Source organism: Electrophorus electricus, chromosome 3 (assembly GCF_041902795.1).
Source record: "Electrophorus electricus isolate QZ-2024a chromosome 3, ASM4190279v1, whole genome shotgun sequence".
In the NCBI taxonomy this organism is placed as follows: Eukaryota; Metazoa; Chordata; class Actinopteri; order Gymnotiformes; family Gymnotidae; genus Electrophorus; species Electrophorus electricus.
Window position 1 is genome coordinate 37840749 of NC_137499.1, and position 23742 is coordinate 37864490.

Here is a 23742-nt window from a genome sequence, read left to right on the forward strand (position 1 = left end):
GCAGCCTAAAAGAGTGACCGGTCACAAAATTAAAGTCGCAGACCAACTTTTCCTTCCAGCAGAGGACTCGTGCCCATTTCACTGCACACGGGACCTCTATCAGCAAGTACACGCATATATGTCAACACATTACATCAGAATCAACTATAGGCCTCCAAATTACTTTAATCACGCTCGGTTAACATTACGCTGATAGTTTGTAGTCTTCAGTAACACGGAAGCAAGTTTAGTAACCAGATGAAACTTTTTAAAGACATTTTTATGATGTACTTTGTGAGGTTTGGGGTATTTGGCGACTATGGACTAAGTCAGCATTACGCCTTCGTTACTGCTGGTTTACACTGGGCGGACGCATGTGAACCACGCTCGTCACTCGGGCGTGTTCTCGTGCCCGCTGAGTCATATGACCGCGAGGCAGCGCGGCTTGGCCTCGCGCAGCCTCGAGGGGCGAGCGAGACAGCACGCGCTGCACGCTGCGGCTGTCTCGAGAGCGACGGAAACACAGCAGGGGCTGCGCTGCACAGGCGCCTGTACGTAGCCACAAGCGCTGAAGTCAGCGGGCCTCTCATGGAGATGTCCAGCTCTGAGCAGCCCGTTACGTGTAGGCTGGGTCGGACATTACTTTGTAGGCTAACGGCCCGCTAATAGTGCGGATTATGATAACGAACATGAAAAGGAGTTTGTAACGTGTTACTGCTGAGTTGTAACGGTGGAGGCTATCCACCCTAATGAATACTCTACACCTTTCTTCTGAGGCAACCTTTTCCAGAATAAACTATCGTTTAACAAACCACTAAAATGTAGTAATAAAAACAACAAAAATGAAAAAGAATAAAAATAATAGTAATAATAATAGTAATAACAATAATAGCAATAATAATAATAATAATAATTAATCCAGAGATGTTTTATCAAAAGCAATATATACAGTTCTTATTAGTTATTATTCTAATTAGTGGTGTTTCCCTTTCTAATATATGATTTGATCATGTGGCTCTGTGCTGTGGTACGGGCGAAGCGCTCTGGAGTGCGATCATAACACAGACGTCACCGTCGGCTTGACCGCGCCAGCGGAGTGCGCAGCTCGGAACCGCGCAGCCACAGTGTGCACATGCTGGCGGAGGACTGGGGAGTCTCCGCGCCCACCAGGCCCGTCAACGAGGACGCTTCTGCGGCCGGGGATCTGCGCTCAGCCCGCAGCGCGGAGACGCTTCTTCGTGGACGTTTTCTGCCGTTCCGGGGACACGGAGTTCCTCGCGGCGTGCTCACGGCGAGCGCACGCACCCCCCCACCCGCACCCCCCCAGGTTTGTAGCGACTTAAAGGTAGGACACGCGAGTCTCGAGGCATTTGTAACTGCGACAGCGTTTCTGCCCCGCGTGCGCGCGAGAGCGTTTGTACGCGCACGCCGGCGATCTCGCACCCTTGGCGTGGGGGTGTCGTGAGAGTTTGCCTCGCGGTCTTCCGTGACTGTCATCGTGGACATGTATTTTTCGACGTAACGATCCGCGTGCGGGAGAGCCCCCTTCGCGCAAGCTAGTAAACGCGCAGGGCTCTCGCTTCGCGCGCGGCTCGCCAGCATGGCTTTAGATTCGCTTTAATGGGAGACTGTAGAGAACGTGAAGGCTCGTGACATGGAGAAAAGTACACTACGCACTTATGCGTGCTGCTTTCGCTGTCGCCTCGCGCAGGGGCACGCCCACTTCCAGCGAGCAGTGTCGTGCGTGCTCGAGAGAAGCGTATGTTTTTCGGAGAGCGTGTCGCGCGTAAGGCTTTACGCCCTCCGTGACGGGTCTCGCTCCTCTAACGCCTCACACGTTTGCAGCAGTGAGGAGGGGAGCAGCTTTGAGGCTTAAAGGCTCCGAGGCGCTTTAAAAATGGGGAATGGGGCAGTTCTGTTTTCCTGACAGCAGGGGGCGGTGAGGCTCACCTACAGAGTCGACCAATCATGTAGCATCAATGTTAACGTTCCTGGATGACAAAGTTTGAGTCATGCGTTTTGTAGTGTGTGTGTGTGTGTGTGTGTGCGCGCGGGCGCGCGCGGGCGCGCGCGTGTAGGTGTGAATCATAGCAAGTACGGGAAAGCGTTTTTTTTCCGAGAAAGGTTCTGGAACCCTGGAACACTTCAACATCCGTATGATCTTATCACTTTAGCAGGACCTCATTTACCGTCGACCTAAAACAACTAACAGTTTCTCTCTGTAACAAGATATGTGAAGTCAAGGCATGTAACAGATTTGAATTTAGAAGTCACACACGCCAAGTGGCAATGTTTTCTCCCTTAGAAGTACACACCACAGCCACACCTCTGTGGACACACGGTTAAAGGCGGGAATCAGAAAGCCCCCTTGTGCTTCGCCCTGCTGAGGGCTTTGCTTGGAGTAAAGGCATGTTTGTGGGTGCTGTCCTCCTGTGCTGCAGGTGATGGAGGTGATGGATGAGGTTTCTGGCACCCGCCTGTCCCCCGGCAAGGCCCCGCGGAGCCTGGTGCAGTGGAGAAGGAGAGTTAAGTCTGAGTACATGAGACTGCGTCAGTTAAAACGCTTCCGCAAGGCTGAGGAGGTGAAGGTAGGCACAGTGTCTCACACACACACACACACACACACACACACACACACTCATACCTTCCGCTTCTCTCTCTCACTCTCTCTCACACACTGCCTCTCTCACACACACATCTTCACACACTCTGCCCCTCTTACACTCTCTCTCACTCTCTCTCACACACACATCTTCACACACTGCCCCTCTTACACTCTCTCTCTCTCTCTCTCTCACACACACACACACACACACACACACACACACACCCTCACACACCCCCTCTCCCTCTCTCACACACACCCTCACACACTCTGCCTCTTACACACTGCATCTTTCAAATGCTCCACACATTGCCGTGCACTCATACACACCCTCTGACTCTCTCTCACGTTACGCTACACACTAACTCTTTCTTTCTCTTTTGCTTTGACCATCACAACAGATTTTCTTTCATGCTGTTGTGTGACACTTTTGTCTAAGCACTATGTAAATTACATCGATTTCAACCGAGCTAAATCCTCTCTGTCTGTCACGACGGATACGTATTTCCTATCATGACAGATGCACTGTTTTGCAGTCCTTCTAACTCTTCCCCTGATTTCGTATTTCTGACCCCATCAGTTTAATCTGTACATCAGTCTGCATCCACAGTCTAATGAGTGATGTGGAGCTTTGAGTCAGTGACTGAAAAGATGAGATCATTTGCTCCTGCTGAAAAAATAATCAGATTTTCTTAAGTTAAAGGCAGACTTTGTGTGTGTGTGTGCGTGTGTGTGTGTGCGTGTGTGTGACCTAGGCGCTGTTCCTGTCTAATAGGCGTAAGATTGAGGGGAGGACGGAGCTACTGAACAAGGAGTGGTCCAAACTCCGAATCCAGACCATTCCTTTGACCACTCCAAGTGGCTCCCTGGCCGGCAAGAAGGTGAGAGGGAGAGAGGGAGAGAGTAAAGGAGGTGGAGAGAAGGTGAAACCAAAAGGAGGAGCGAGGGAGTTAGGTTGGGAGGTGGAAGGAGAGCAAGTGAGTGCCACTCTGAAGAAGACCCTCCAAACCTCATCACGAACCAAAGGAAACGGCGCCCTTCCCACCAGTCACTTTACACCGCAGTAGGCGGAGCGAAGGTTTAGTCTTCAGGTTCTCCAGCAGCAGTCTCAGTGCAGCCGCGAGCGTGGGGTGGGGGTGTGGGTGGGGGTTTCTCCCCTGCAAGCCGTTCCATCACACCTTGCCAAATCTCCCAGTTAGGCAGAGGAAGAGGGAATGAACCGAGCAGGCCAAGCGCCTTTCTGATGCTGCCAGACACAAGCAGGAGCGAGCAAGTCAGACTCCTCTGAAGAGGGAGATTCCTGCCCAGTAGCTCAGAGTGCTTGATGACGTTACCGCACGGCTCGCGGTCCCAGCGTAAAGCTGTATGTCAAGCTGCTTCAGCGTTAGTGCTAACGCTGTTAACTCAAGCAGTCAGAGGGGAAATATTTCCCCACTTAATCTGGTATTCGCCTGTGTACCTCACGCTTGTATTTTATTCAAATACAGTTTATACACTAAATGTGTGGATTTGTTATTATTTTTAAAATTCTGTCTATTTGTATGCTGTCATACCATGAGGCGAAACATTCATAATGTCATTAGAATTGAGACGTGAACTGCAGTGAAAATATGCGGGGAAGTGACGCTGGTTTTGATGCAAGGCTGTCTGGTTTGAATGTGGGATTGTGGGATTGTTTGGGACTCCTCCTCACTCTTTGTCTTGTCACTCCCACCCGCTCCAATCACAGCAGTGCACAGTGGAGTTTGGATTTCCATCCTTCCCCAACCAAGCAGTTGCCATGAGACCCCTGACAACCGTTGCTGGGATACCATTCATGTACTCATGGTCCCCTTTACAGCAGAACTTCATGGTACTGCATATCATGGCACTCACACACACACACTCACGTACACTCACGCATGCTCACACACACACACACACACACACATACGCACTTATACACTCACTCACACTCACACACATTCACACACTCACACACACTCACAAACTTATGTGTGCTTAGCAAAACACAGTTATTCCTTTACTGTTCTGAGGAGAGAGAGAGAGAGAGAGAGAGAGAGAGAGAGAGAAAGAGAGAAAGAGGTCATCAGAATGAGTGAGAAATTTTGAGCTTGGTCATTTGTGAAAATAGGTCACCTTGCATCAGTGCACACGCAGTGCATCTATTCTTGTTTTTTAATCCACTCTCAGGTAAAGAAGGACATGTGTCCTCAGTGCATTTTTTTCAACCACCCACGTTCCCCACGCACGCACACGTGCACACACACACATACAGACACACACATCCTCTGACAGGTTAACACCCTCACACACATTCTCTCAGGTCAACACATGTACACATGCACAAGAAAAATGAGGTTCACACACACACACGCGCACACATGCACACATCCAGTCAGCCTCTGAGAAGAGATTGTCAGATGGATAAATGGAATGGTTGTCACTTCCTCCCTCGCTCTCTCTCTCTCCCTCCCTCCCTCCCTCGATCTGTCAGGTGGAAGATGAGACCTTCCTCCATAACATTCCCTATATGGGTGATGAGGTTCTGGAGCAGGATGAGGCCTTTTTGGAGGAGCTCATTGATAACTACGATGGAGTCCATGGTGACAGGGGTAAAGCTCACACACACACACACACACAGAGGTGTAAAACACACTCTCCGTTTCACTCTCTCTCTCCGTAAAACATGTCTGTTCTTTTCCTCCTCACCACGAGTCCACTCCTCGAGCACTCCGGGCTCCTCACTCAGGACCTTCTTCAGTTACGACGTTGCACTGTGTCCCCTGTGTCCTGTCTGGGGTTGGGGTGCTGACCGGGCTGTGTGTGCGTCCGCTGCAGAAGGAGGCTTCATCAGCGACGAGATCTTTAAGGAGCTGGTGGAGGCCCTCAGCCAGTACTCCGACAATGAGGAGGAAGACGAGGAGACCACGGAGGAGGAAGAGGAGCGGGCTCTGAGGAGGAGTGCAGGGGAGGGCTACGAGGAGAGCAAGGCGGGATCTCAGGCCTTTAAGCGGAAACGGAAGAGAGTTACTGAGGGTAAGGCCAGTGACTGACAGGTAGCTGGGCCAATCGCATGCAGAAGTCTAGTGTGAAGTTGATATGAAGACAAGACACAGTTGTTTCCAGCTCTCAGCTGGATTACAGGATCTGTACTGAGAGCATGAACTTTACTGTCAAAACACTCCCTCTCTCCCTCTCTCTCTCTTTCTCTCTCTCCCTCTCTCTCTCTTTCTTTGTTTCTATCTCTCTCTGTCGCTCTCTGTCGCTCTCTGTCGCTCTCTCTTTCTTTTTCCTCATTTTCTTTGTCTCCTAGTGTGCATGTGTGTGTGTGTGTGTGTGTGTGTATTTGTAAACCATTCGTTGTGATTAGCTGCTCCATTCCCTGGGAAGGCCAGATAAACCTGTTTCTTCTCACGGTGCGTTTGGGTCGGATTCGGATTACCGAGTGCCGTGACGGCCTCTGCACGGCACGGGAGCTCAGCTCCAACGTCCTGGACCCAACGTGGTTGTTTTTGTCCGTTTCATTTCTGGAAGGATTACTGCAAAAGAAACCGAATATGTTGGAACCGAATATAGTGACGTCTGATTGGTCGCAATCGCTTCCGAGCTTGTCTGTCAGCATAAAGTCTTTCACAAAAGCCCGAGATAGTGTAGCCCGTCGAAGAGGTGACGCAGAGAGTGTGACGTTTACAGTGGATGTCTGTTCTAATCAGTTTCAGAACAATAACAGATATTACAGGTTGAGTCTCCGCTTTCTGCAGTACGCCTGATAAGTTGTGTTGACTAATGAAACAACGGAAACCTTTGTTTAAATTTGCTGATTTCTAAATGATCCGCTTTTTATCTGCTGCGGCAGCTTGTGTTAAGAATCAGGCACAGACCTCCCTTTGGCTTTTGCCACATAGGAAGGTTTGGTGTGCTCATGTGATATCGTGTAGCCTGGAATTCATCTTCATAACAGACAACCTGCAGGCCATGCACAACACACAAGTTAATGAGCACACACTTATGCGCACGCACAGCTGATGCCACTCACTCACACACACACACACACACACACACACACACACACACACACACACACACACACACACACACACTCACACACACACTCTCACACACACACACACACACACTCTCACACTCACACACACACACACACACACACACACACACACACACACACACTCACACACACACACACACACTCACACACACACACACACTCACACACACACTCACACACACACACACACACACACACACACACACACACATTTACGCACACAGCCTTTCATCATGGCATGGACGTTCCGCAGCAGGATTGGATGTGACCCATGTTCCTCTGCTATTGTTCCCTACTAGGCGGTGATCCGTGTGCCAGTAAGAAGAGCCCCAGCGATAAGATCTTCAGTGCCATCGCATCTATGTTCCCTTACAAAGGCACCATGGAGGAACTCAAGGAGAAGTATGTGCACAGATCCACACATGCTCTCGACAGTAACAAATCCAGCAGTGTTTGTTTTTATTCATAAATCATTATTGGCTGGCTAACTAAAGGTAATGGGAGCAGACAGGTCTCTGCGCTCTTCTGAAACGTGCCTGGATCAGTAATAATCCAGGCATAAGCACATGTATCCTAACAGCTGCAGAGCCGTTTCACGTTTGGCTCTGTTCAGTTCTGTTCAGGTCAGTGAAGCGTGGGCTTAATTTTCAACTTCAATGTCCTTTTTATTTTTTGCATTTTAATAAGACTGTTTTATTTATGTGACCAGTAATATTCTTATTTCCTATTGCAAGCCCTGTAGTTTTGTAGTTTGTAAGTCTTATTTGTTTCTGTTACTCCCTGTATCTCTCCCTCTCTCTCTCTCTCTCTCTCTCTCTCTCTCTCTCTCTCTCTCTCTCTCTCCCTCCCTCTCTCCCCCTCTTCTTCACTCTCTCTCTCCCTCCCTCCCTCTCTCTCTCTTCCTCCCTCTCTCTCTCCTTCTCTCTCTCTCTCTCTCTCTCTCTCTCTCTCTCTCTCTCTCAGGTATAAGGACCTCCTGGAACCCCCCAGTGAAGCTAAGCTTCCTCCTCTCTGCACTCCCAACATGGACGGCCCCTTCGCCAAGTCTGTGCAGCGGGAGCAAAGCCTACACTCCTTCCACACACTCTTCTGCCGACGCTGCTTCAAATACGACTGCTTCCTCCACCGTGAGAGCACTCCTCTTCTCTTCCTCCTCTCTCTGTCTTCCTCTCTTTATCCCAGACTCCATTTCTGCCAGCACCCTCACCGGAATCTTCCGCTGCTCTGTTCCACATCGTCTGAGATGAGATCCTCTGTGCAGCGTGAACCTGCCTTAATGGCAGAGCAGATGTGTGTGAATGTGTTTGCGGAAAGAGTGCGGGAGGTGCTACTCTGATCTCTTGGGGGGCGGGGTCTGTTTGTGTGTGTCATGCAGCGTTCCACGCCTCCCCTAATGTGTACAAAAGGAAGTCTAAGGAGATTCGAATGGAGACCGAACCCTGTGGATTAGACTGTTTCCTGCTGCAGGTACAGCCAAAGTCTTCAAACCTACTTCACGACTGCCTACACTGGATACTATGTTTTCTCCCCTCTGAGGGATGCCTCAGTTCATCTCCCTGTATCCCTCCTCTTTGCAGAAAGGAGCGAAAGAGTTTGCTGATCAGTACATGCTGCGGTCTCCGCGGTCACGTCGGCGACGGCGTCAGCCACGCCCCTGTAGCTCCACCGGTCCCACACCGTCGGGCTCAGTCGAGGAGAGAAAAGATGGAGACAGTGACCATGAAACCACCAGTTCCTCTGGTGCAGTTACACCTCATATATGCGCACGCTTTCTCTCTCTCACACACACACACTGAGAAGCAGAAGCACATCTCTCTGAGTGTCAAAGCTAGGCAGCAAAATCAACACAATGCTTCCACAGGTTTGTAAATACACAGGTAGGAAAACATTTTGCACAAGCTTAGCTGAAGTCTGTTAAGAAGTATATTTTTTCTTCTCACATCTAAAAGATTAATTTGAATTTTCAGATGCACCAGTGAGCATACAATGTGTGAGAGGTGAAACCTCTTTTTTCTACATGTGTACAAGTCCCCACTACCCAGTGTGGATCTTTTAAGTGTGTGCTCACTGAAGTTCACATAAACTCACTGTAAAGTGACACCTGCTAAACAAACCTCTCAGACAGCCAGAACAAACACACACACACACCAGAGCGGAAGGCTGCAGCCCATTTAGAACCAGTCCCCAGAATTATACCAGGGCCCAGACGCAGTCCTGACTCTCCAGGTGTGGAGTCCTGACTCTCCAGGTGTGGATTCCTGACTGTCTAGGTGTGGAGTCCTGACTGTCTAGGTGTGGAGTCCTGACTCTCCAGGTGTGGAGTCCTGACTCTCCAGGTGTGGAGTCCTGACTGTCTAGGTGTGGAGTCCTGACTGTCTAGGTGTGGAGTCCTGACTCTCCAGGTGTGGAGTCCTGACTGTCTAGGTGTGGAGTCCTGACTCTCCAGGTGTGGAGTCCTGACTGTCTAGGTGTGGAGTCCTGACTCTCCAGGTGTGGAGTCCTGACTCTCCAGGTGTGGAGTCCTGACTGTCTAGGTGCACAGTGACCTTTTCCAGTAGCACTAGAGCAGAGTGACTCTTGGCCCTCTCAACCGAGCCACACCTGCACACTGATACTGTGCTCATGCTAACACGCCTGCCTGGACGGTCATGTGCTTTTTGTTTTATTTACTTGAAGAATAACCATTTGCTTTTCTCTCTCATTCTCCGTTCCTCTGTGGGTTTGCTTGTGTACACACCTGCATCTGTGCATGTATGCGTGTGTGTGTGGGTGTGTGTGTGTGCACGTGTGTGCATGCATGTGTGCGTGCGTGTGTGTGTCTGTGTGTGTGTGTGTGTGTGTGTGTACATTAGAATGCAACTCTCGCTGTCCCACTCCTACCAAGCTGAGGCAGGGGGAGGAGCTCCTGGGACAGGGAGGAGCTCCTCAGCAGTGGAGCGGAGCAGATGAGTCCCTGTTCAGAGTCTTACACGGCACCTACTACAACAACTTCTGCTCCATCGCACGCCTTATAGGCACCAAGACCTGCAAACAGGTATGCTGCACACACACACACACACACAGGTGTGCGCAGACAAATGCATCTGTGCATTCCCAAACACACGCGCACATTCCTAGACACAAATACATGGAAATAATTGTAAAAAATACATGGAAATCCTTTTTTGGGTAACCGTCACAGTAGATACAACTTCTGTAGGTGTGTATGTCTACTGTAGGTGTGTATGTGTACTGTAGGTCTGTACTGTAGGCCTGTATGTGTACTGTAGGTCTGTATGTGTACTGTAGGTTTGTATGTCTACTGTAGGTGTGTACTGTAGGTGTGTATGTCTGTGTATCTCTGCTGTAGGTGTGTACTGTAGGTGTGCATGTATACTATAGGTGTCTACTGTAGGTGTCTATGTCTACTGTAGGTGTGTATGTGTACCGTAGGTCTGTATGTGTACTGTAGGTCTGTATGTCTACTGTAGGTCTGTATATGTACTGTAGGCGTGTACTGTAGGTCTGTATGTGTACTGTAGGTCTGTATGTGTACTGTAGGGTTGTATGTCTACTGTAGGTGTGTATGTGTACTGTAGGTCTGTACTGTAGGCCTGTATGTGTACTGTAGGTGTGTACTGTAGGTGTGTACTGTAGGCCTGTATGTGTACTGTAGGTCTGTATGTGTACTGTAGGTATGTACTGTAGGCCTGTATGTATACTGTAGGTCTTTTGTTTTATTTTTTATTTTATTTCATTTAAAAAGTTCTCACTAATATTCATTAGTGTGTGTGTGTGTGTGTATGTGTATGTGTGTGTTAGGTGTACGAGTTTGCCGTGAAGGAGGTGCTGATTCATCGTGTGCCTCTGGAAGATGGAGGGATCTCACCACAGAAGAAGAAGAGGAAGCACAGGTAAGCCAGACTTCACTTCTCCTTTGCCAGATTAAGATCAACGCCAACACCAGCACAGAGTCCAACACAGCGACAACGCACAACATTCTGGACCTGTCTCCCCTCTCACAGACCTGTCTCCCCTCTCACAGACCTGTCTCCCCTCTCACAGACCTGTCTCCCCTCTCACAGACGTGTCTCCCCTCTCACAGACCTGTCTCCCCTCTCACAGACGTGTCTCGCCTCTCACAGACCTGTCTCCCCTCTCACAGACGTGTCTCCCCTCTCACAGACGTGTCTCCCCTCTCACAGACGTGTCTCGCCTCTCACAGACCTGTCTCCCCTCTCACAGACGTGTCTCCCCTCTCACAGACGTGTCTCGCCTCTCACAGACGTGTCTCCCCTCTCACAGACGTGTCTCCCCTCTCACAGACGTGTCTCCCCTCTCACAGACATGTCCCCTCTCACAGACGTGTCTCCCCTCTCACAGACATGTCCCCTCTCACAGACGTGTCTCCCCTCTCACAGACATGTCCCCTCTCACAGACGTGTCTCCCCTCCCACAGACCTGTCTCCCCTCTCACAGACCTGTCTCCCCTCTCACGGCGCCTCCTCTCTTGTTACTTTTTAGGTTATGGGCCAAGATTCAGTTGAAGAAAGGTGAGCTCCTCCTCTTCCAGAACAGAATGGCTGAATATGGTTGAACTAGAGCAGTTGAATTCGAAGACAGATGCTTAAATCCAAAGTCAGGAATATGAGAAAATATTTGTCTGTCTGTCTGTGTGTCTGTCTGTCCATCCAATCATTTGTCTGACCTCTGACCCATTTGGATGTCACAGAATACTCCCATTTGTGAACCCATGGTTTAGTTTGCTCTTTTGTTATGTTTACATTGTCATTTTGTTTACCATTGTTGTCTTAGATAATTCGTCCAATCAGGTGTACAACTACCAACCATGTGACCATCCAGAACACCCATGTGACAGCTCGTGCCCTTGTGTGATGACCCAGAACTTCTGTGAGAAATTCTGCCAGTGTGATCAAGAGTGTGAGTGATACACACACACAAACACTAGTGCTCAAAAGACTCAAAAGACTTTGTTTTGGGTTAAAGAAGGTGTCCATGTGATTTTTTTTTTAGCATTTCTCTTCTTGTGAAGTGTTTGTAGGAGGTGTGTGTCTTGGACTAGTGAAGGGTGCTCTCTGCTTCCTTTAATTCTTTTGTGTTGTTTTCCGAGCTTTGCCTTAACGTTCTGGGTACAAAATGCTTCTGAAATGGAACATTCTGCCACGCCCCCCTAAACACTGCAGTGCCCTGTCCTTCACCACCAGAGGGCAGCAGCAATCAGATGAGGCATTCTTTCATTCATAGTGACTGAAGAATCCTCCAGCTAAACTCAGATTGTCTCATGGAGTCCAGGGGCATGTCTGAAGCACCCCTGAAACCATCTCAGCCTGCTGAGGGGGGGTGTGGTGGGGGGTTGGGGTGTCAGCCCTAACCTTGCCGTCGTGGGCGCAGGTCAGAACCGCTTCCCGGGATGCCGTTGCAAGACGCAGTGTAACACCAAGCAGTGTCCGTGCTACCTGGCTGTGCGCGAGTGCGACCCTGATCTCTGCCTGACCTGCGGGGCCTCGGACCGCTGGGACAACAAGCAGGTTTCCTGCAAGAACTGCAGCATCCAGAGGGGACTCAAGAAGGTACAGGATGTGACATCATGGCTCACTGTGTGCGGGCGCTGCAGTAACATGTCACCACGCGTGTGTGAGGTTATAGAAGTGACATCACTGATGATGATTCACATATGAAATGCTCTTTATTGAATTTAATCTGATGGAAGAATTGTAATTATTAGTAGACTATTTATAGTCTAATTAGAGTAACCATACATTTGGGATTCTATTGTTGTTGCTGTTATTGTTGTGGTCGTCGTCGTCACTACAGTGTTTTCTGACCTCTCTAGCACCTGCTCCTCGCCCCGTCAGATGTAGCAGGGTGGGGGACCTTCATCAAGGAGCCCGTCCAAAAGAATGAGTTCATCTCAGAGTACTGCGGAGAGGCAAGAGCAGCCCAGACCCGACCAAACGCACACAGATGCCTACAATCAGGATTTTAACTGCTTAATTAGGAAAGAACTAGAAAATAACTTGAGTGTGTGTGTGTGTGTGTGTGTGTGTGTGTGTGTGTGTGTGTGTGTGTGTGTAGCTTATATCTCAGGATGAAGCAGACAGAAGAGGCAGGATCTATGACAAGTATATGTCGAGCTTCCTGTTCAATCTGAACAACGGTAAATATTACCACACGCTTTATAAGCAGTCCAGCACCACACCACCAGAGCAGAGGCACATGGCAGCCAAAACCAATACACGCTCACATTACAACATGTGCTGTGTGTTATTGTCTTGCTCACACTATTATAATGGAGCTGCCTTCATTTTCTTATTTGACCTTTAATGTTGGCACTGTAATATGTGTCTTTTCCATGAATCCTGTCCCAGTTCATATCGCTACTAGTAGACCACATGATTTAATTCTTATGAGATGTGTAAATCTTTGAAATTTGTTGTATATTAATATCCAAATACAGAAAGATAAATTTAAATGTGCCTCAGTGAATGTACAGCCTGATGAACAAACCCCTTCGTCTAAAAATTCCATTACTCACCATGCTATTGACTCTCTGTGTTTGACTGAAACCTGGCAACAAAAGGGAGATTATTTTGTGATGAATGAAATGACTAAACCAGGCTATAAGTACTGTGCAAAAAGCCATCTTACTGCAAACGCTGGTGGACTGGCTGATTTTAAAGATGTTTTTAATATAACTGTACTAAAAATTGTAAGGCGATAGATTATGGGATTTTAAGATTTCCTTTCTTAAATTTATGAAGTGTCTTCCACCTAAACAGCATGTTAATAATCCTACACATAAGCTTGGCTACACTCTGGATCTTGCAATAACAAAATATGGTGTATGGTGTGTTTTCACCATGGATTGTCACTCTTTACCCTATGTGCTATTACCTTGGGTGTCCCTCAAGGCTCAGTAGTGGGTCCTATCCTATCCCTTATATTTTTGTTATATGGTAACATTTTCCATTGTTGATACACAAGTGTATTTTCAAGAACAGCTTGCCTTATTTCAGGCAACTAGGTGCTTTCATGACATAAATGGTTGGATGGCAGTTTTTGTCGTAAATGTGAAGCAGTTACTATGGGCTCCTGCTAGATTTGAAAACCTGGAACTAAAAATGTTGCTGTTAATGGTCACCCGATCTTGTTGTCAGCCTGTGTGAGTAACCTTGGGGTCAAAATGAACCTCATATTATCATTAGTGCCTATCTTACATCTATTATCTGTAAAAGAGCCTTTTATAATTTATGAGATATTGTGCGCCTTGGCTCTTTTCTAAGTCACTGTGATACTGAGAAGCTATTTCATGTGTTTCTGACCTGTGACCTTGCAGTTGTGTTCTCTGTATCATTCTCTTGGCAGGGATTTTATATATATGTGTGTGTGTGTGTGTGTGTGTATGTGTGTGTGTGTGTGTGTATATATATATATATATATATATATATATATATATATGTGTGTGTGTGTGTGTGTGTGTGTGTGTGTGTGTGTGTGTGTGTATATATATATATATATATATATATATGGCTTGCTGATCTGCTGACCATCTGAATTACCAATTGTTTTCATTTTAATGTTAATGGTTATTGCATTGCCAGTTGATGCTATGACAGCAGTGATAGTCTGGAAACTTTAGAACCCAATGGAATTCATTTTGATTTAAACATCTACTATTTCATATACAAACTGGAGCCTCCTAGTACTTCAGAAGCTTCCACAGCTGATGAAGGATCTCTGTCCAGAATGCCCTGTTTTTGTGGAAAGCTTGTGTAGTTCATTAGACTTTTTAAGTTTTATACATTTTTCATTGCATTTTTATCTTATGTATGAAGTGCCTTAAGTCATGAAAATTATTAATAAGAATGAATAAGAACAAGAATATCATCATCATGATCATCATCATCATCATCACTATTCTTATTATTCTTATTATTATTATTATTAATAATAATAATAATAATAATAATAATATCATCTATATGCACCAATCCTAGCAAAAGAATTTCCCAAAACATTCCTAAGTCTAGCCAATAAAGTGCAATTCAATTTGTTATCCGTGTAAATGCATCAGGACTGCAGATGGAAATGAGCTCACCTGCGAAACATGACTTCTCATTCCAGACTAATGCTTTTGCTACACTGTTCTTGACAGAATACGGTTAAGAAACTAAAATAAACCCCCTCTATTCAAACTTCTGCCTCAACAGACTTTGTCGTGGATGCCACACGAAAAGGGAACAAGATTCGCTTTGCCAACCACTCCGTAAATCCCAACTGTTACGCAAAGGGCAAGTTCGGCTTCTTTAATCTTGAATCTAACGGAAGAGCCATTTTCCAGAGTCGTTGTTCTACTGAGATCTGACTGTTGGTTCTTGTCAATGTTGGTTACAGTTGTCATGGTGAATGGGGACCACCGAATCGGAATCTTTGCCAAGCGGGCGATACAGCAGGGGGAGGAGCTCTTCTTTGATTACAGGTATGCCACACAGTTCAGCTGGTTTTTAGTTTTAATCTTAATCACAGCTATGGGTCTCTTGCTCAGTGTATGTGCAAGCAGTGTGTTACATGCTCAGACCTGAGATTGCCTAAGTGGGTCGGGTGCATTCACATTAGGGTTGAAACTAAATTTAGCTGTGGGCCCAACCCACCGCACCTGATCCCTAATTACTGTCTTCGGAGGTAATTGAATAGCCAGGTGAGGTATGTTGATTGGAGCTAGCAGATCTCCAGGTGTGCATCCTAATGAATCGCAGTTCCCTTCTAGGTACAGCCAGGCTGACGCCCTGAAGTACGTGGGCATCGAGAGAGAGATCGACGTCGTCTGAGTTCTTACTACTACCACCTTGTAATGCTGTTACTGCTGCCTACAACGCATCTCTCCTCACTCAGGACTGTGGTTCCAATGTGGGCGTATGGGTCTGCCTCCGCTTGAAGGAAGGGGTTCTGTGATGTCGTAACATTCCTTTATGATATCCCAGAACACCATATGATGAATTAAAGGGTCACAAGCGCTTTCTCTGTTTAGAACTTGAGGTCCATCACATTGTCTGAACTAGCATGTTTCTTGAAATGGATCAGTAATTATTAGGAGTTTAATATTAGAGTGTTTGTACCTCATGCCAAGTTGCACTATGTTGCAAAGAAGGTTGGAGATTGTTCTGAAATAATAACCTCAGATAGCTGCGTTCTAGTTAGTACTGTTCTTTTACTTGATAAAATATTTTGGAAGGATAAACGATGTTAGTTCAGACCATTTGGATCTCAGGGAGTTCTTCAGTTTCTCAGCGTCTTCACATTGTGGTAGACTCTTTACATAAACTTAAAACCGTATACAGTTACATCATCCTTGTATATTCATCATACTGTGTAGTTGCAAATTTAGACTCGCACCTAGTCAGCATTAGTGGTGTTTTTGGTCAGTTTTCTTTGACCCACCAGGCACCTGGGGTCATCTTACTCAGAGTAGTCAGGTTACATTTGCGTTGGTAGCATTTCAGTCTTTATTTCCTGCTGAACACACTTATCTTTCAGCGGCAGTATATCATGGTGTTGGCCTCTTCCTGTAATCTGCGATGCTCTGCTACCTTCCAAGCTTGTCTGTTACCTTGCCTGCCTCTGCATTTTAGTTCACCTTGTCCAGGCTGATCAGTGTCCTTTCGATATAATAGTCTCATACTGACTAAAATAATATTTAATCTGGATCCTCATCCATTCAGCTCAGATGCCACTAATGATGGTATGTAGCTAGTGCTGTGCTAGCTCGAGGGTGTCCGTCATGTCTGCTTAAATTAGGGAATATGTCCATTGGCAACACACTGCAACACGGAACATGGGAAGTAACCATAAAACCGACAGGCTGAATGTGAACATTGTGCTAAAAAGGCTTTGAAGAAAAAATGAGATTTTATCTTGAAGCTTCTTTTTTTTTAGTTGACAAAGTGGGCTGTCATCTGTCATTTTTATATCTAAAAAAGATAAGCTAAGCCAAACTGAGGTCACCATAGTGACTAAAAACATCCTAAAGTTAGCCTGTGGGTCCTTTACAGGCTTGAGAAGGCCTGTTAAACACATTTAGCCTTTTTCTAGCTTCTAGAATATTCCAGAAAGCATGCTAATACGGTAATGTGGCGATATTGTCTTGGACGAAACCCTTCTCATTCTGCAGTGTTCTGTAAGAAGGTAGGCAGTTATTTTAAGACTTTTAATGCAGCCTGCAATTAATATTAACAGTTTATGATAATTACAATATTAATTTATTGCTATTAACCACCCTTCAACATTTTTACTCTATGCATTTTACAAAATGAGCATCATAGTTCTTTATACTAATTAGTTCTGTTATGTTTACCTCCTTTTGACCGATTGTAACGGAATTTGCTTCCTCAAATCTTCCCTGAAGTGACATCACGTATTTCTGTTTTTAACAGGGAGCTTTGAAACAAGCCTTTCCGTTGTTGTTGTCGTGTTGTAATGCCTTCTGATGTCAAACACCACACTGTGACACATGAAATAAGCTCACATGTGCATCCTAACTCACGAGAGCTACTGATCTATATTCATTTCATGATCATAAGAGCTTCAGAAAACCATTTCCTGATCACGATGAGATCTTATTTCAGCTCCTGAATCATAGACCTTAACCAAGTTAACATCCCTCCTAATCTTTTTAAAGGTTTAATACAGCAAGGTCTTATGGCCAGTTCTTCAGAAATACACGAGTGACTTCTTGGAAATGGCCCTCTTATTTGTGATGTTTGCCTCTGGCTCTGAATTTCTCACAGAAGTCTTCCCATTTCAAAATGTATGTGCCAAGTACAATGCACTGAATCAGAAAGTAGTAGTTTCATAATAAAAGCGTGAACTATTATCTATAACTTAAAGATACTGTAGAGTTTGACATTTAATGCATTTCAAGTGCCCCTTTTGTTCCATATAGTGCATTTTACATTTTTACACTTTGAGTCAGTTGTTGTTGTTGTTGTTTGTCATTATTATTATTATTATTATTTCTCTAATACACACTGCCCCAGTTTCCTGATGCTACTCAAGCCCACTTTAAGGAGATCTCTCTCTGCAGAAGACTAAAATGCTATGGAATTTAGTCATGTATGTAACAGAAAACAGGTATGTGAATGGAAAATAAAACGAAATTTAGACTGCATCCGGAAAGTGTTCGCAGCGCTTCACTTTTTCCACATTTTGCTATGTTACAGCCTTATTTCAAAATGGATTAAATTAATTTTTTTTCCCTCTAAATTCTACACACAATACCCCATAATGACAAAGTGAAAAAAGTTTGTTTGGAATTGTTGCAAATTTATTAAAAATAAAAAACACAAAAGTCACATGTACAGAAGTATTCACAGCCTTTGCTCAATACTTTGTTGAAGCACCTTTGGCAGCAATTACAAAAATCAAGGATGTCTCTGTACATTGCTGCATTCATCTTTCCCTCGACCTTGAGTAGTCTCGCAGTTCCTGCTGCTGAAAAACAACCCCACAGCATCATGCTGCCACCACCATGGTCCACTGTAGGGATGTTATTGGCCAAGTGATGAGCGGTGCCTAGTTTCCTCTAGACATAACGCTTGGCATTCAGGCCAAAGAGTTCAATCTTTGTTTCATCTGACCAGAGAATTTTGTTTCTCATGGTCTGAGAGTCCTTCAGCTGCCTTCTGGCAAACTCCAAGCAGGCTGTCTTGTGCCTTTTACTGAGGAGTAGCTTCCGTCTGGCCACTCTACCACACAGGCCTGATTGGTAGAGTGCTGCAGAAATGGTTGTCCTTCTGGAAGGTTCTCCTCTCTCCACAGAGCAACACTGAAGCTCTGTCAGAGTGACCCTTGGGTACTTGGTCACATCCCTGACTAAGGCCCTTCTACCCCGATCACTCAGATTGGCCGGGCGGCCAGCTCTAGGAAGAGTCCTGGTGCTTCCAAACTTCTTCCATTTACAGATGATGGAGGCCACTGTGCTCATTGGGACCTTCAATGCTGCAGAGGTTTTTCTGTACCCTTCCCCCGTTCTGTGCCTCGATACAATCCTGTCTCGGAGGTCTGCAGACAATTCCTTGGACTTCATGGCTTGGTTTGTGCTCTGACATACTGTCACCTATGGGACCTTATATAGACAGGTGTGTGCCTTTCCAAATCATGTCCAATCAACTGGATTTACCACAGGTGGACTCCAATCAAGTTGTCGAAACAACAGAATGGAAACAGGATGCGCCCGAGCTCAATTTTGAGTGTCATGGCAAAGGCTGTGAATACTTATGTACATGTGATTAAAAAAATGTTTTTTTTAAACTATATTTGCAACAATTCCAAACAAACCTTTTTCACTTTATCATTATGGGGTATTGTGTGTAGAATCTCGAGGGGAAAAATTAATTTAATCCATTTTAGAATAAGGCTGAAACAACAAAAGGTGGAAAAAGTGAAGCGCTGTGAATACTTTCCGGATGCACCGTAAATGACATTGAACTGTTGGAGTTTTGTTTGTTTGCTTTCTTGATGAGAGAAGGAGAGAGAGCGAGAAGTATCATCTTGATTTGAAGCCTTTTTTATTGAAGTTTCAGTTTGGTTTTGCTTCCTACACAGTCGTGGTAATTACAAGGAAGGTGAGAAGAAAAGGGGGAACCTGTCACATTACAGTACTGGTGTGATACACCATGTAAATTTCCCATGGACCCCCTCGTTGGATCGTGCCTGGTGAGGCGATGGCAAACTGTGAAGTGTGCTGAAGTGGTAAATATGCAGTCTGCCCTCAACTGGGGCCTGCCGGTGCACAGATTTAAAGACGTAATGAGTGCCATTATTAGCCTTGTACTAAAGTCTAAAACGCGCGCACACACACACACACACGCACGCACGCACGCACACACACACACACAAAATACATGACAACTGTTTAGTTAAAGCAGGAATTTCAAACATTTGATGCACTTTTGATATACATTAAAATTGAAGAGATAGTACAGTGGATTCGTGTGTGCTTAAAAATGCTTAAAAAAATACTACAAAGCACACGTGAAGGTAATACACATTCCTCTAAGAGCGACCTGATATCAAAACTGGGCGTCTGGCATTCTGTGCAGAGCCTTCTGCCTAATACACGCCTAGGTGGTTACATTCAACTAAACGAAATTGAGAAAGCATACATACACACCACCACCACATTGTAATTACTCAGCACCCATGAGAAACCATACAAGCTCCACAAACAGAACACTCTTTCTTAAGAGTCAGCTTCTTTGAGCACCTATCTACTGTACATTGGCGAAACTGCGCCCTAACTATCACCCTGCAATTACCATCTACACGACTACACACGAGTAAGGTCATAAGAACAAAGATGTCACACGATCACTGCATGTGACTTGGGAAGTGTTATAGGTCTTCTCAGAACGTCTCTCAGGCCGGATCCAAAACTGCCTACTACCTTACTGAGCACTACATTAAAGTGGTATATAATATATAGATTTAAGCTCACAAGTGTTACACCTTGGGTGTGACTTATTCATTTGGTAGTGTGCAAACTGAACTTGAATTATTTGCTCAAGGACTAACAGTACATGCAACACATTTGTAGCATGTGTTAAGTGTATTCGGACACAAACTTACAAAATGGAAATCAGTTTTGTTCAGACCGTTTGGTTTGCTCTATCCTGTACAGTTGGCTGTTACTGAGTCCTGAGTATGGGGTGGGGGTGGGGAGACTAAGGGATGAAGGAAGCAAAGCGAGAGGTCCAAGGACTAGAGGTCTACATTGTAGGAGAGGGCTAAGGAGGAGAGGTCTATGTATGTGAGGTCTAAGCAGGAAAGGGGTAAGGAGGGGAGGTCTACATTGGTGAGGTATACTTTGTAGAAGTCTACACAAGAGAGGGCTAAGGAGGGGAGGTCTGTGTAGGTGGGGTCTACTTTCTAGAGGTCTACACAGGAGAGGGCTAAGGAGGGGAGGTCTACGTCGATGGGGTCTTACTTTGTAGTGGTCTACATATGAGAGGGCTAAGGAGGGGAGGTCTACTTAGGTGAGGTCTACATAGGAGAGAGCTAAGGAGGGGAGGGCTATCTGGTGAGGTCTACTTTGTAGAGGTCCACACAGGAGAGGTGTACGTAGGAGAGGTCTAATGAGGACATTGAACCTGGTTCACATTTTAAGACACTGGTAGAACAGGAAACAGCCGTCTACACACACTGCATTCTACAAACATACTAATCAAAATAGTTTTGCTTGCCTGTTCTTTTATTCTTTTATACAAATTAGATTGATAAAAAGGCCATATATACGTTATTTAAATATGTATGTGTGTATCATGTGGCACTATAACATCCAGAGCAACACAGACGTGACAGCGTGTTCGGGGGGAAGAGGCATGCACTGGAAGCATATATATTTTTCTTTTCATTATTGCATTTCAATAAAAAGTGCCGTTGTCATGCAGAATGCATAGCTTTGACAAGCGAATGAGTCCTACTTATTTCAGCTCTGGTGTTGGCTGCAGGTGGCTGACGGTGGCAGAGCTCTAAACGTCAGACGTGAATCGTCATCGGGAGTAGCTAGTAAGCAGAGACAGAGCCTTCCTACAGCGAAGACAAGACTAGCTAGACATCAGGGGAACATTAACGAACGTTTTACATAGCGGCGCTCACCCTCTGACAGCCCACCCGTGGAGACGACCTTTGACCTGTGACCAAATACCCAAGCTGAATTCAGTGAGCTCGTTATGACTCTGTCTTGACATGGTCTCAGCATTAGTTCAGTAAATGTTGGAAATTTAGATTTAAAACGTACTTAACACCCCCCAAACAAGCAAAAACTACTTTTTGGGGGTTGAAAAGCTAAATATGTAGAAACGATTGTGTGTCTGAGTGTCTAATTTCAGTACTGGAGTGAAAATAAACCGATGAGCTCTGTGGTTGAGATGATGGGCTCCTGTGTTCCAACGCGCCAGGCATGCTAATGACCCCTGGACAATGGAAAACAGGAAACAGCACAGCAACAGGGAGTGCTGACCAATGGTTTCCATGCAACCATTATTCTGAAAGCATATCAATAAGATATGGACAAAATTGTGTGTGAGTGTGTGTGTGTGTATGTGTTTGTGTGTGTGTGTGTGTGTGTGTGTTAGGGATTCAGCATAAAATTGCCTAATGGTCCATTTTTTAAAATCTGGGTGTAGAGTTCATCTACTGGATGGACAGGAATGTGCACACTCCAGCACTTAATAATAATAATAATAATAATGATAATAATAATAATAATGATAATAATAATAATAATGATAATAATAATAACAATAATAATAATAATAATAATAATAATAACGATTGTGTGCTCATACTTTGGGACTTATCCTGAAGTATACTTGAGGAAAAAAAGGAATGTACTGCTCATCTAGCTACATTTTAGTCATTCACATCTAGTATCCAGTTTCTTTTGTAATTCAATCGCTTAATTGTTTTGGTCATACCTTTCTCTTTCTAGCTTGGTCTTTTCATTTTAAACCAAAAGTATCACAAAATAGTAGATTATTCAAGACTACTCCAAGCACCTCTGTACGAATGCACGCAGACACCCAAACGAGCTGCACCTGTCACTGGGTCCCTCTCAGTGGTCAGAGTCTGGAGAGCTACAGTCCTTCACCATGTTAGCTCACACAGCAGTCCCGTATAGGAATGCTGGTACACCTGAAGATGGACGAATCACGGGTGTGTTCGAGGAGAGGCAGCGAGACGAATCAGGCCTGTACGTCTTTCAGCTCGGTCACCCACCACGAGGATGTAGGTCACCTGAGTCTACGCATGCTCACATGCACCATACAGTACTTTGATCAAACCCATTTCATAAGGAGGGATTAGGAATCCAAGGATTTGGCGACCCTATTGCAAACCCGGAGACCAGCCGTCACGACGCGACGGCATCATGTACTAACGTAACGGCAGCACGTGACCAAGCAGACTACGGCTCAGCTCCGTTCCCATGTGGACGCCATGGGCGTGTATTCCTGCTTTCCCGTCCTCACGTTACATCGATACTCCTGCTTTCCCGTCCTCACGTTACATCGATATTCCTGCTTTCCCGTCCTCACGTTACATCACGACTGCAAAAGCAGATTTACCAGAGTTAATGTGCTCTCTCAAAACCGCTCTAGCTGTTCGGAGCTGTTATATCATTTTATATTACTGTATTTATATTATTATATTATTTTAGTCTATTTGGAAGCAATAGTCGCAAGCAAAGTGTTTCTTTGCACAGCTGACGAAGGACTTCCCTCCTACATGTCCTCCTTTTTTCTCACCACTCTTTTGACTACCTCTATGTTTTTACTTCAGTACACTGCAGCCTTTAGATACTTTTGCCTTGTTCCCTGTCCTCAGTTTACCAGAATTAGACACAATGGGCCAGATTCATAAAACGCGATGCACAACAGGCTACACCACGCAAAATGTGCGATACAAACGTTCCTGGCATTCGGAGGCCCTGCTTCCCCAAGCCCCCTTCCTGTTCGGGTAACCCCTACTACTACAGCTCACTCCAAACTGCTCCAAGATGTGTGCACGTGTGCATGTGTGACCAAACATCGTTAGAGAAAAGATCATCCAGGCCCATCGGTTTCCTGCCGGGAAATGTAACACTGGACAGGTTCAGGTGGGATGTTTTGTGTTCTATTATGAATCGTTGACATCATATGCAAATGAGGATCGAAGGCAGTAAAATGCGGTAGCACCATACTGCGCAAACGGTGCAATATGCCGGCAGTCCACGTCTGTGAATGAGGAAATGTTACCATGTCGCTGGCGCTGTTCACATTGTTGAAGCTGGCGGTACGTTTTATGAATTTGGCCCAGTATATGTAAACATTTACATTTTCAAAGCATTTTCTTAACATGGGTCCTCTTTGTTGTGCGTTTTGTGTAGAGTGCAGACTACTTTTTAAATACGATACAAATACTGCCAATATGCCAAGTGTGTTGGTGCTTTCTAAAGATTTCACTGGGTTTGTGAGTCCTGTGATGTGACCGACACACTTCAGTCGGCCAGTGTTAAAACGTAGCTGTTCAACAACAGTCCAGTTTATACCCAAAT

The 23742-nt window shown here is 45.6% G+C and overlaps 2 protein-coding genes across 6 annotated transcripts in view; one reads left to right on the plus strand and one right to left on the minus strand.

Annotated features, from left to right (window-relative positions):
* The first annotated feature begins 1026 nt into the window (after nt 1–1026).
* ezh1 (enhancer of zeste 1 polycomb repressive complex 2 subunit) lies at nt 1027–17817 on the plus strand. 4 transcript variants are annotated; one of them, XM_035525676.2, is made up of 20 exons: nt 1027–1306; nt 2421–2567; nt 3340–3465; nt 4317–4436; nt 5082–5199; nt 5426–5623; nt 6953–7055; nt 7617–7780; nt 8029–8120; nt 8231–8393; nt 9506–9687; nt 10455–10546; nt 11157–11185; nt 11448–11573; nt 12045–12223; nt 12487–12582; nt 12729–12810; nt 14864–14944; nt 15048–15132; nt 15421–17817. In XM_035525676.2, exons 1-20 carry the CDS (start codon nt 1112–1114, stop codon nt 15479–15481), a joined length of 2439 nt encoding a protein of 812 aa, XP_035381569.1. In that variant the 5' UTR covers nt 1027–1111; the 3' UTR covers nt 15482–17817. The 4 variants fall into 4 exon arrangements, with proteins under 4 accessions (XP_035381569.1, XP_035381571.1, XP_081567555.1 ...); XM_035525678.2 differs by having other exon boundaries at nt 1028–1306; nt 4314–4436; nt 15410–17817; XM_035525671.2 differs by having other exon boundaries at nt 1029–1306; nt 4314–4436.
* Nucleotides 17818–19199: 1382 nt separating this feature from the next.
* The window catches only part of cntnap1 (contactin associated protein 1), a 32047-nt gene continuing 27504 nt past the window's right edge, over nt 19200–23742 (minus strand). For both annotated transcript variants that reach the window (XM_081711428.1, XM_027030723.3), the window contains one exon: nt 19200–23742. This exon is cut by the window's right edge and continues 413 nt beyond it. The gene's annotated coding sequence lies outside the window, so the exon portion shown is untranslated.

Excerpts from the sequence above, each read along its gene's own strand:
- ezh1 (XM_035525671.2), top strand. The coding sequence starts at position 1,112 with ATGCTGGCGGAGGACTGGGGAGTCTCCGCGCCCACCAGGCCCGTCAAC. Across the intron at positions 4,437-5,081 it reads CTTTACAGCAGAACTTCATG|GTGGAAGATGAGACCTTCCT; the intron begins GTACTGCATATC and ends TCGATCTGTCAG. Across the intron at positions 7,781-8,028 it reads ATACGACTGCTTCCTCCACC|CGTTCCACGCCTCCCCTAAT; the intron begins GTGAGAGCACTC and ends TGTGTCATGCAG.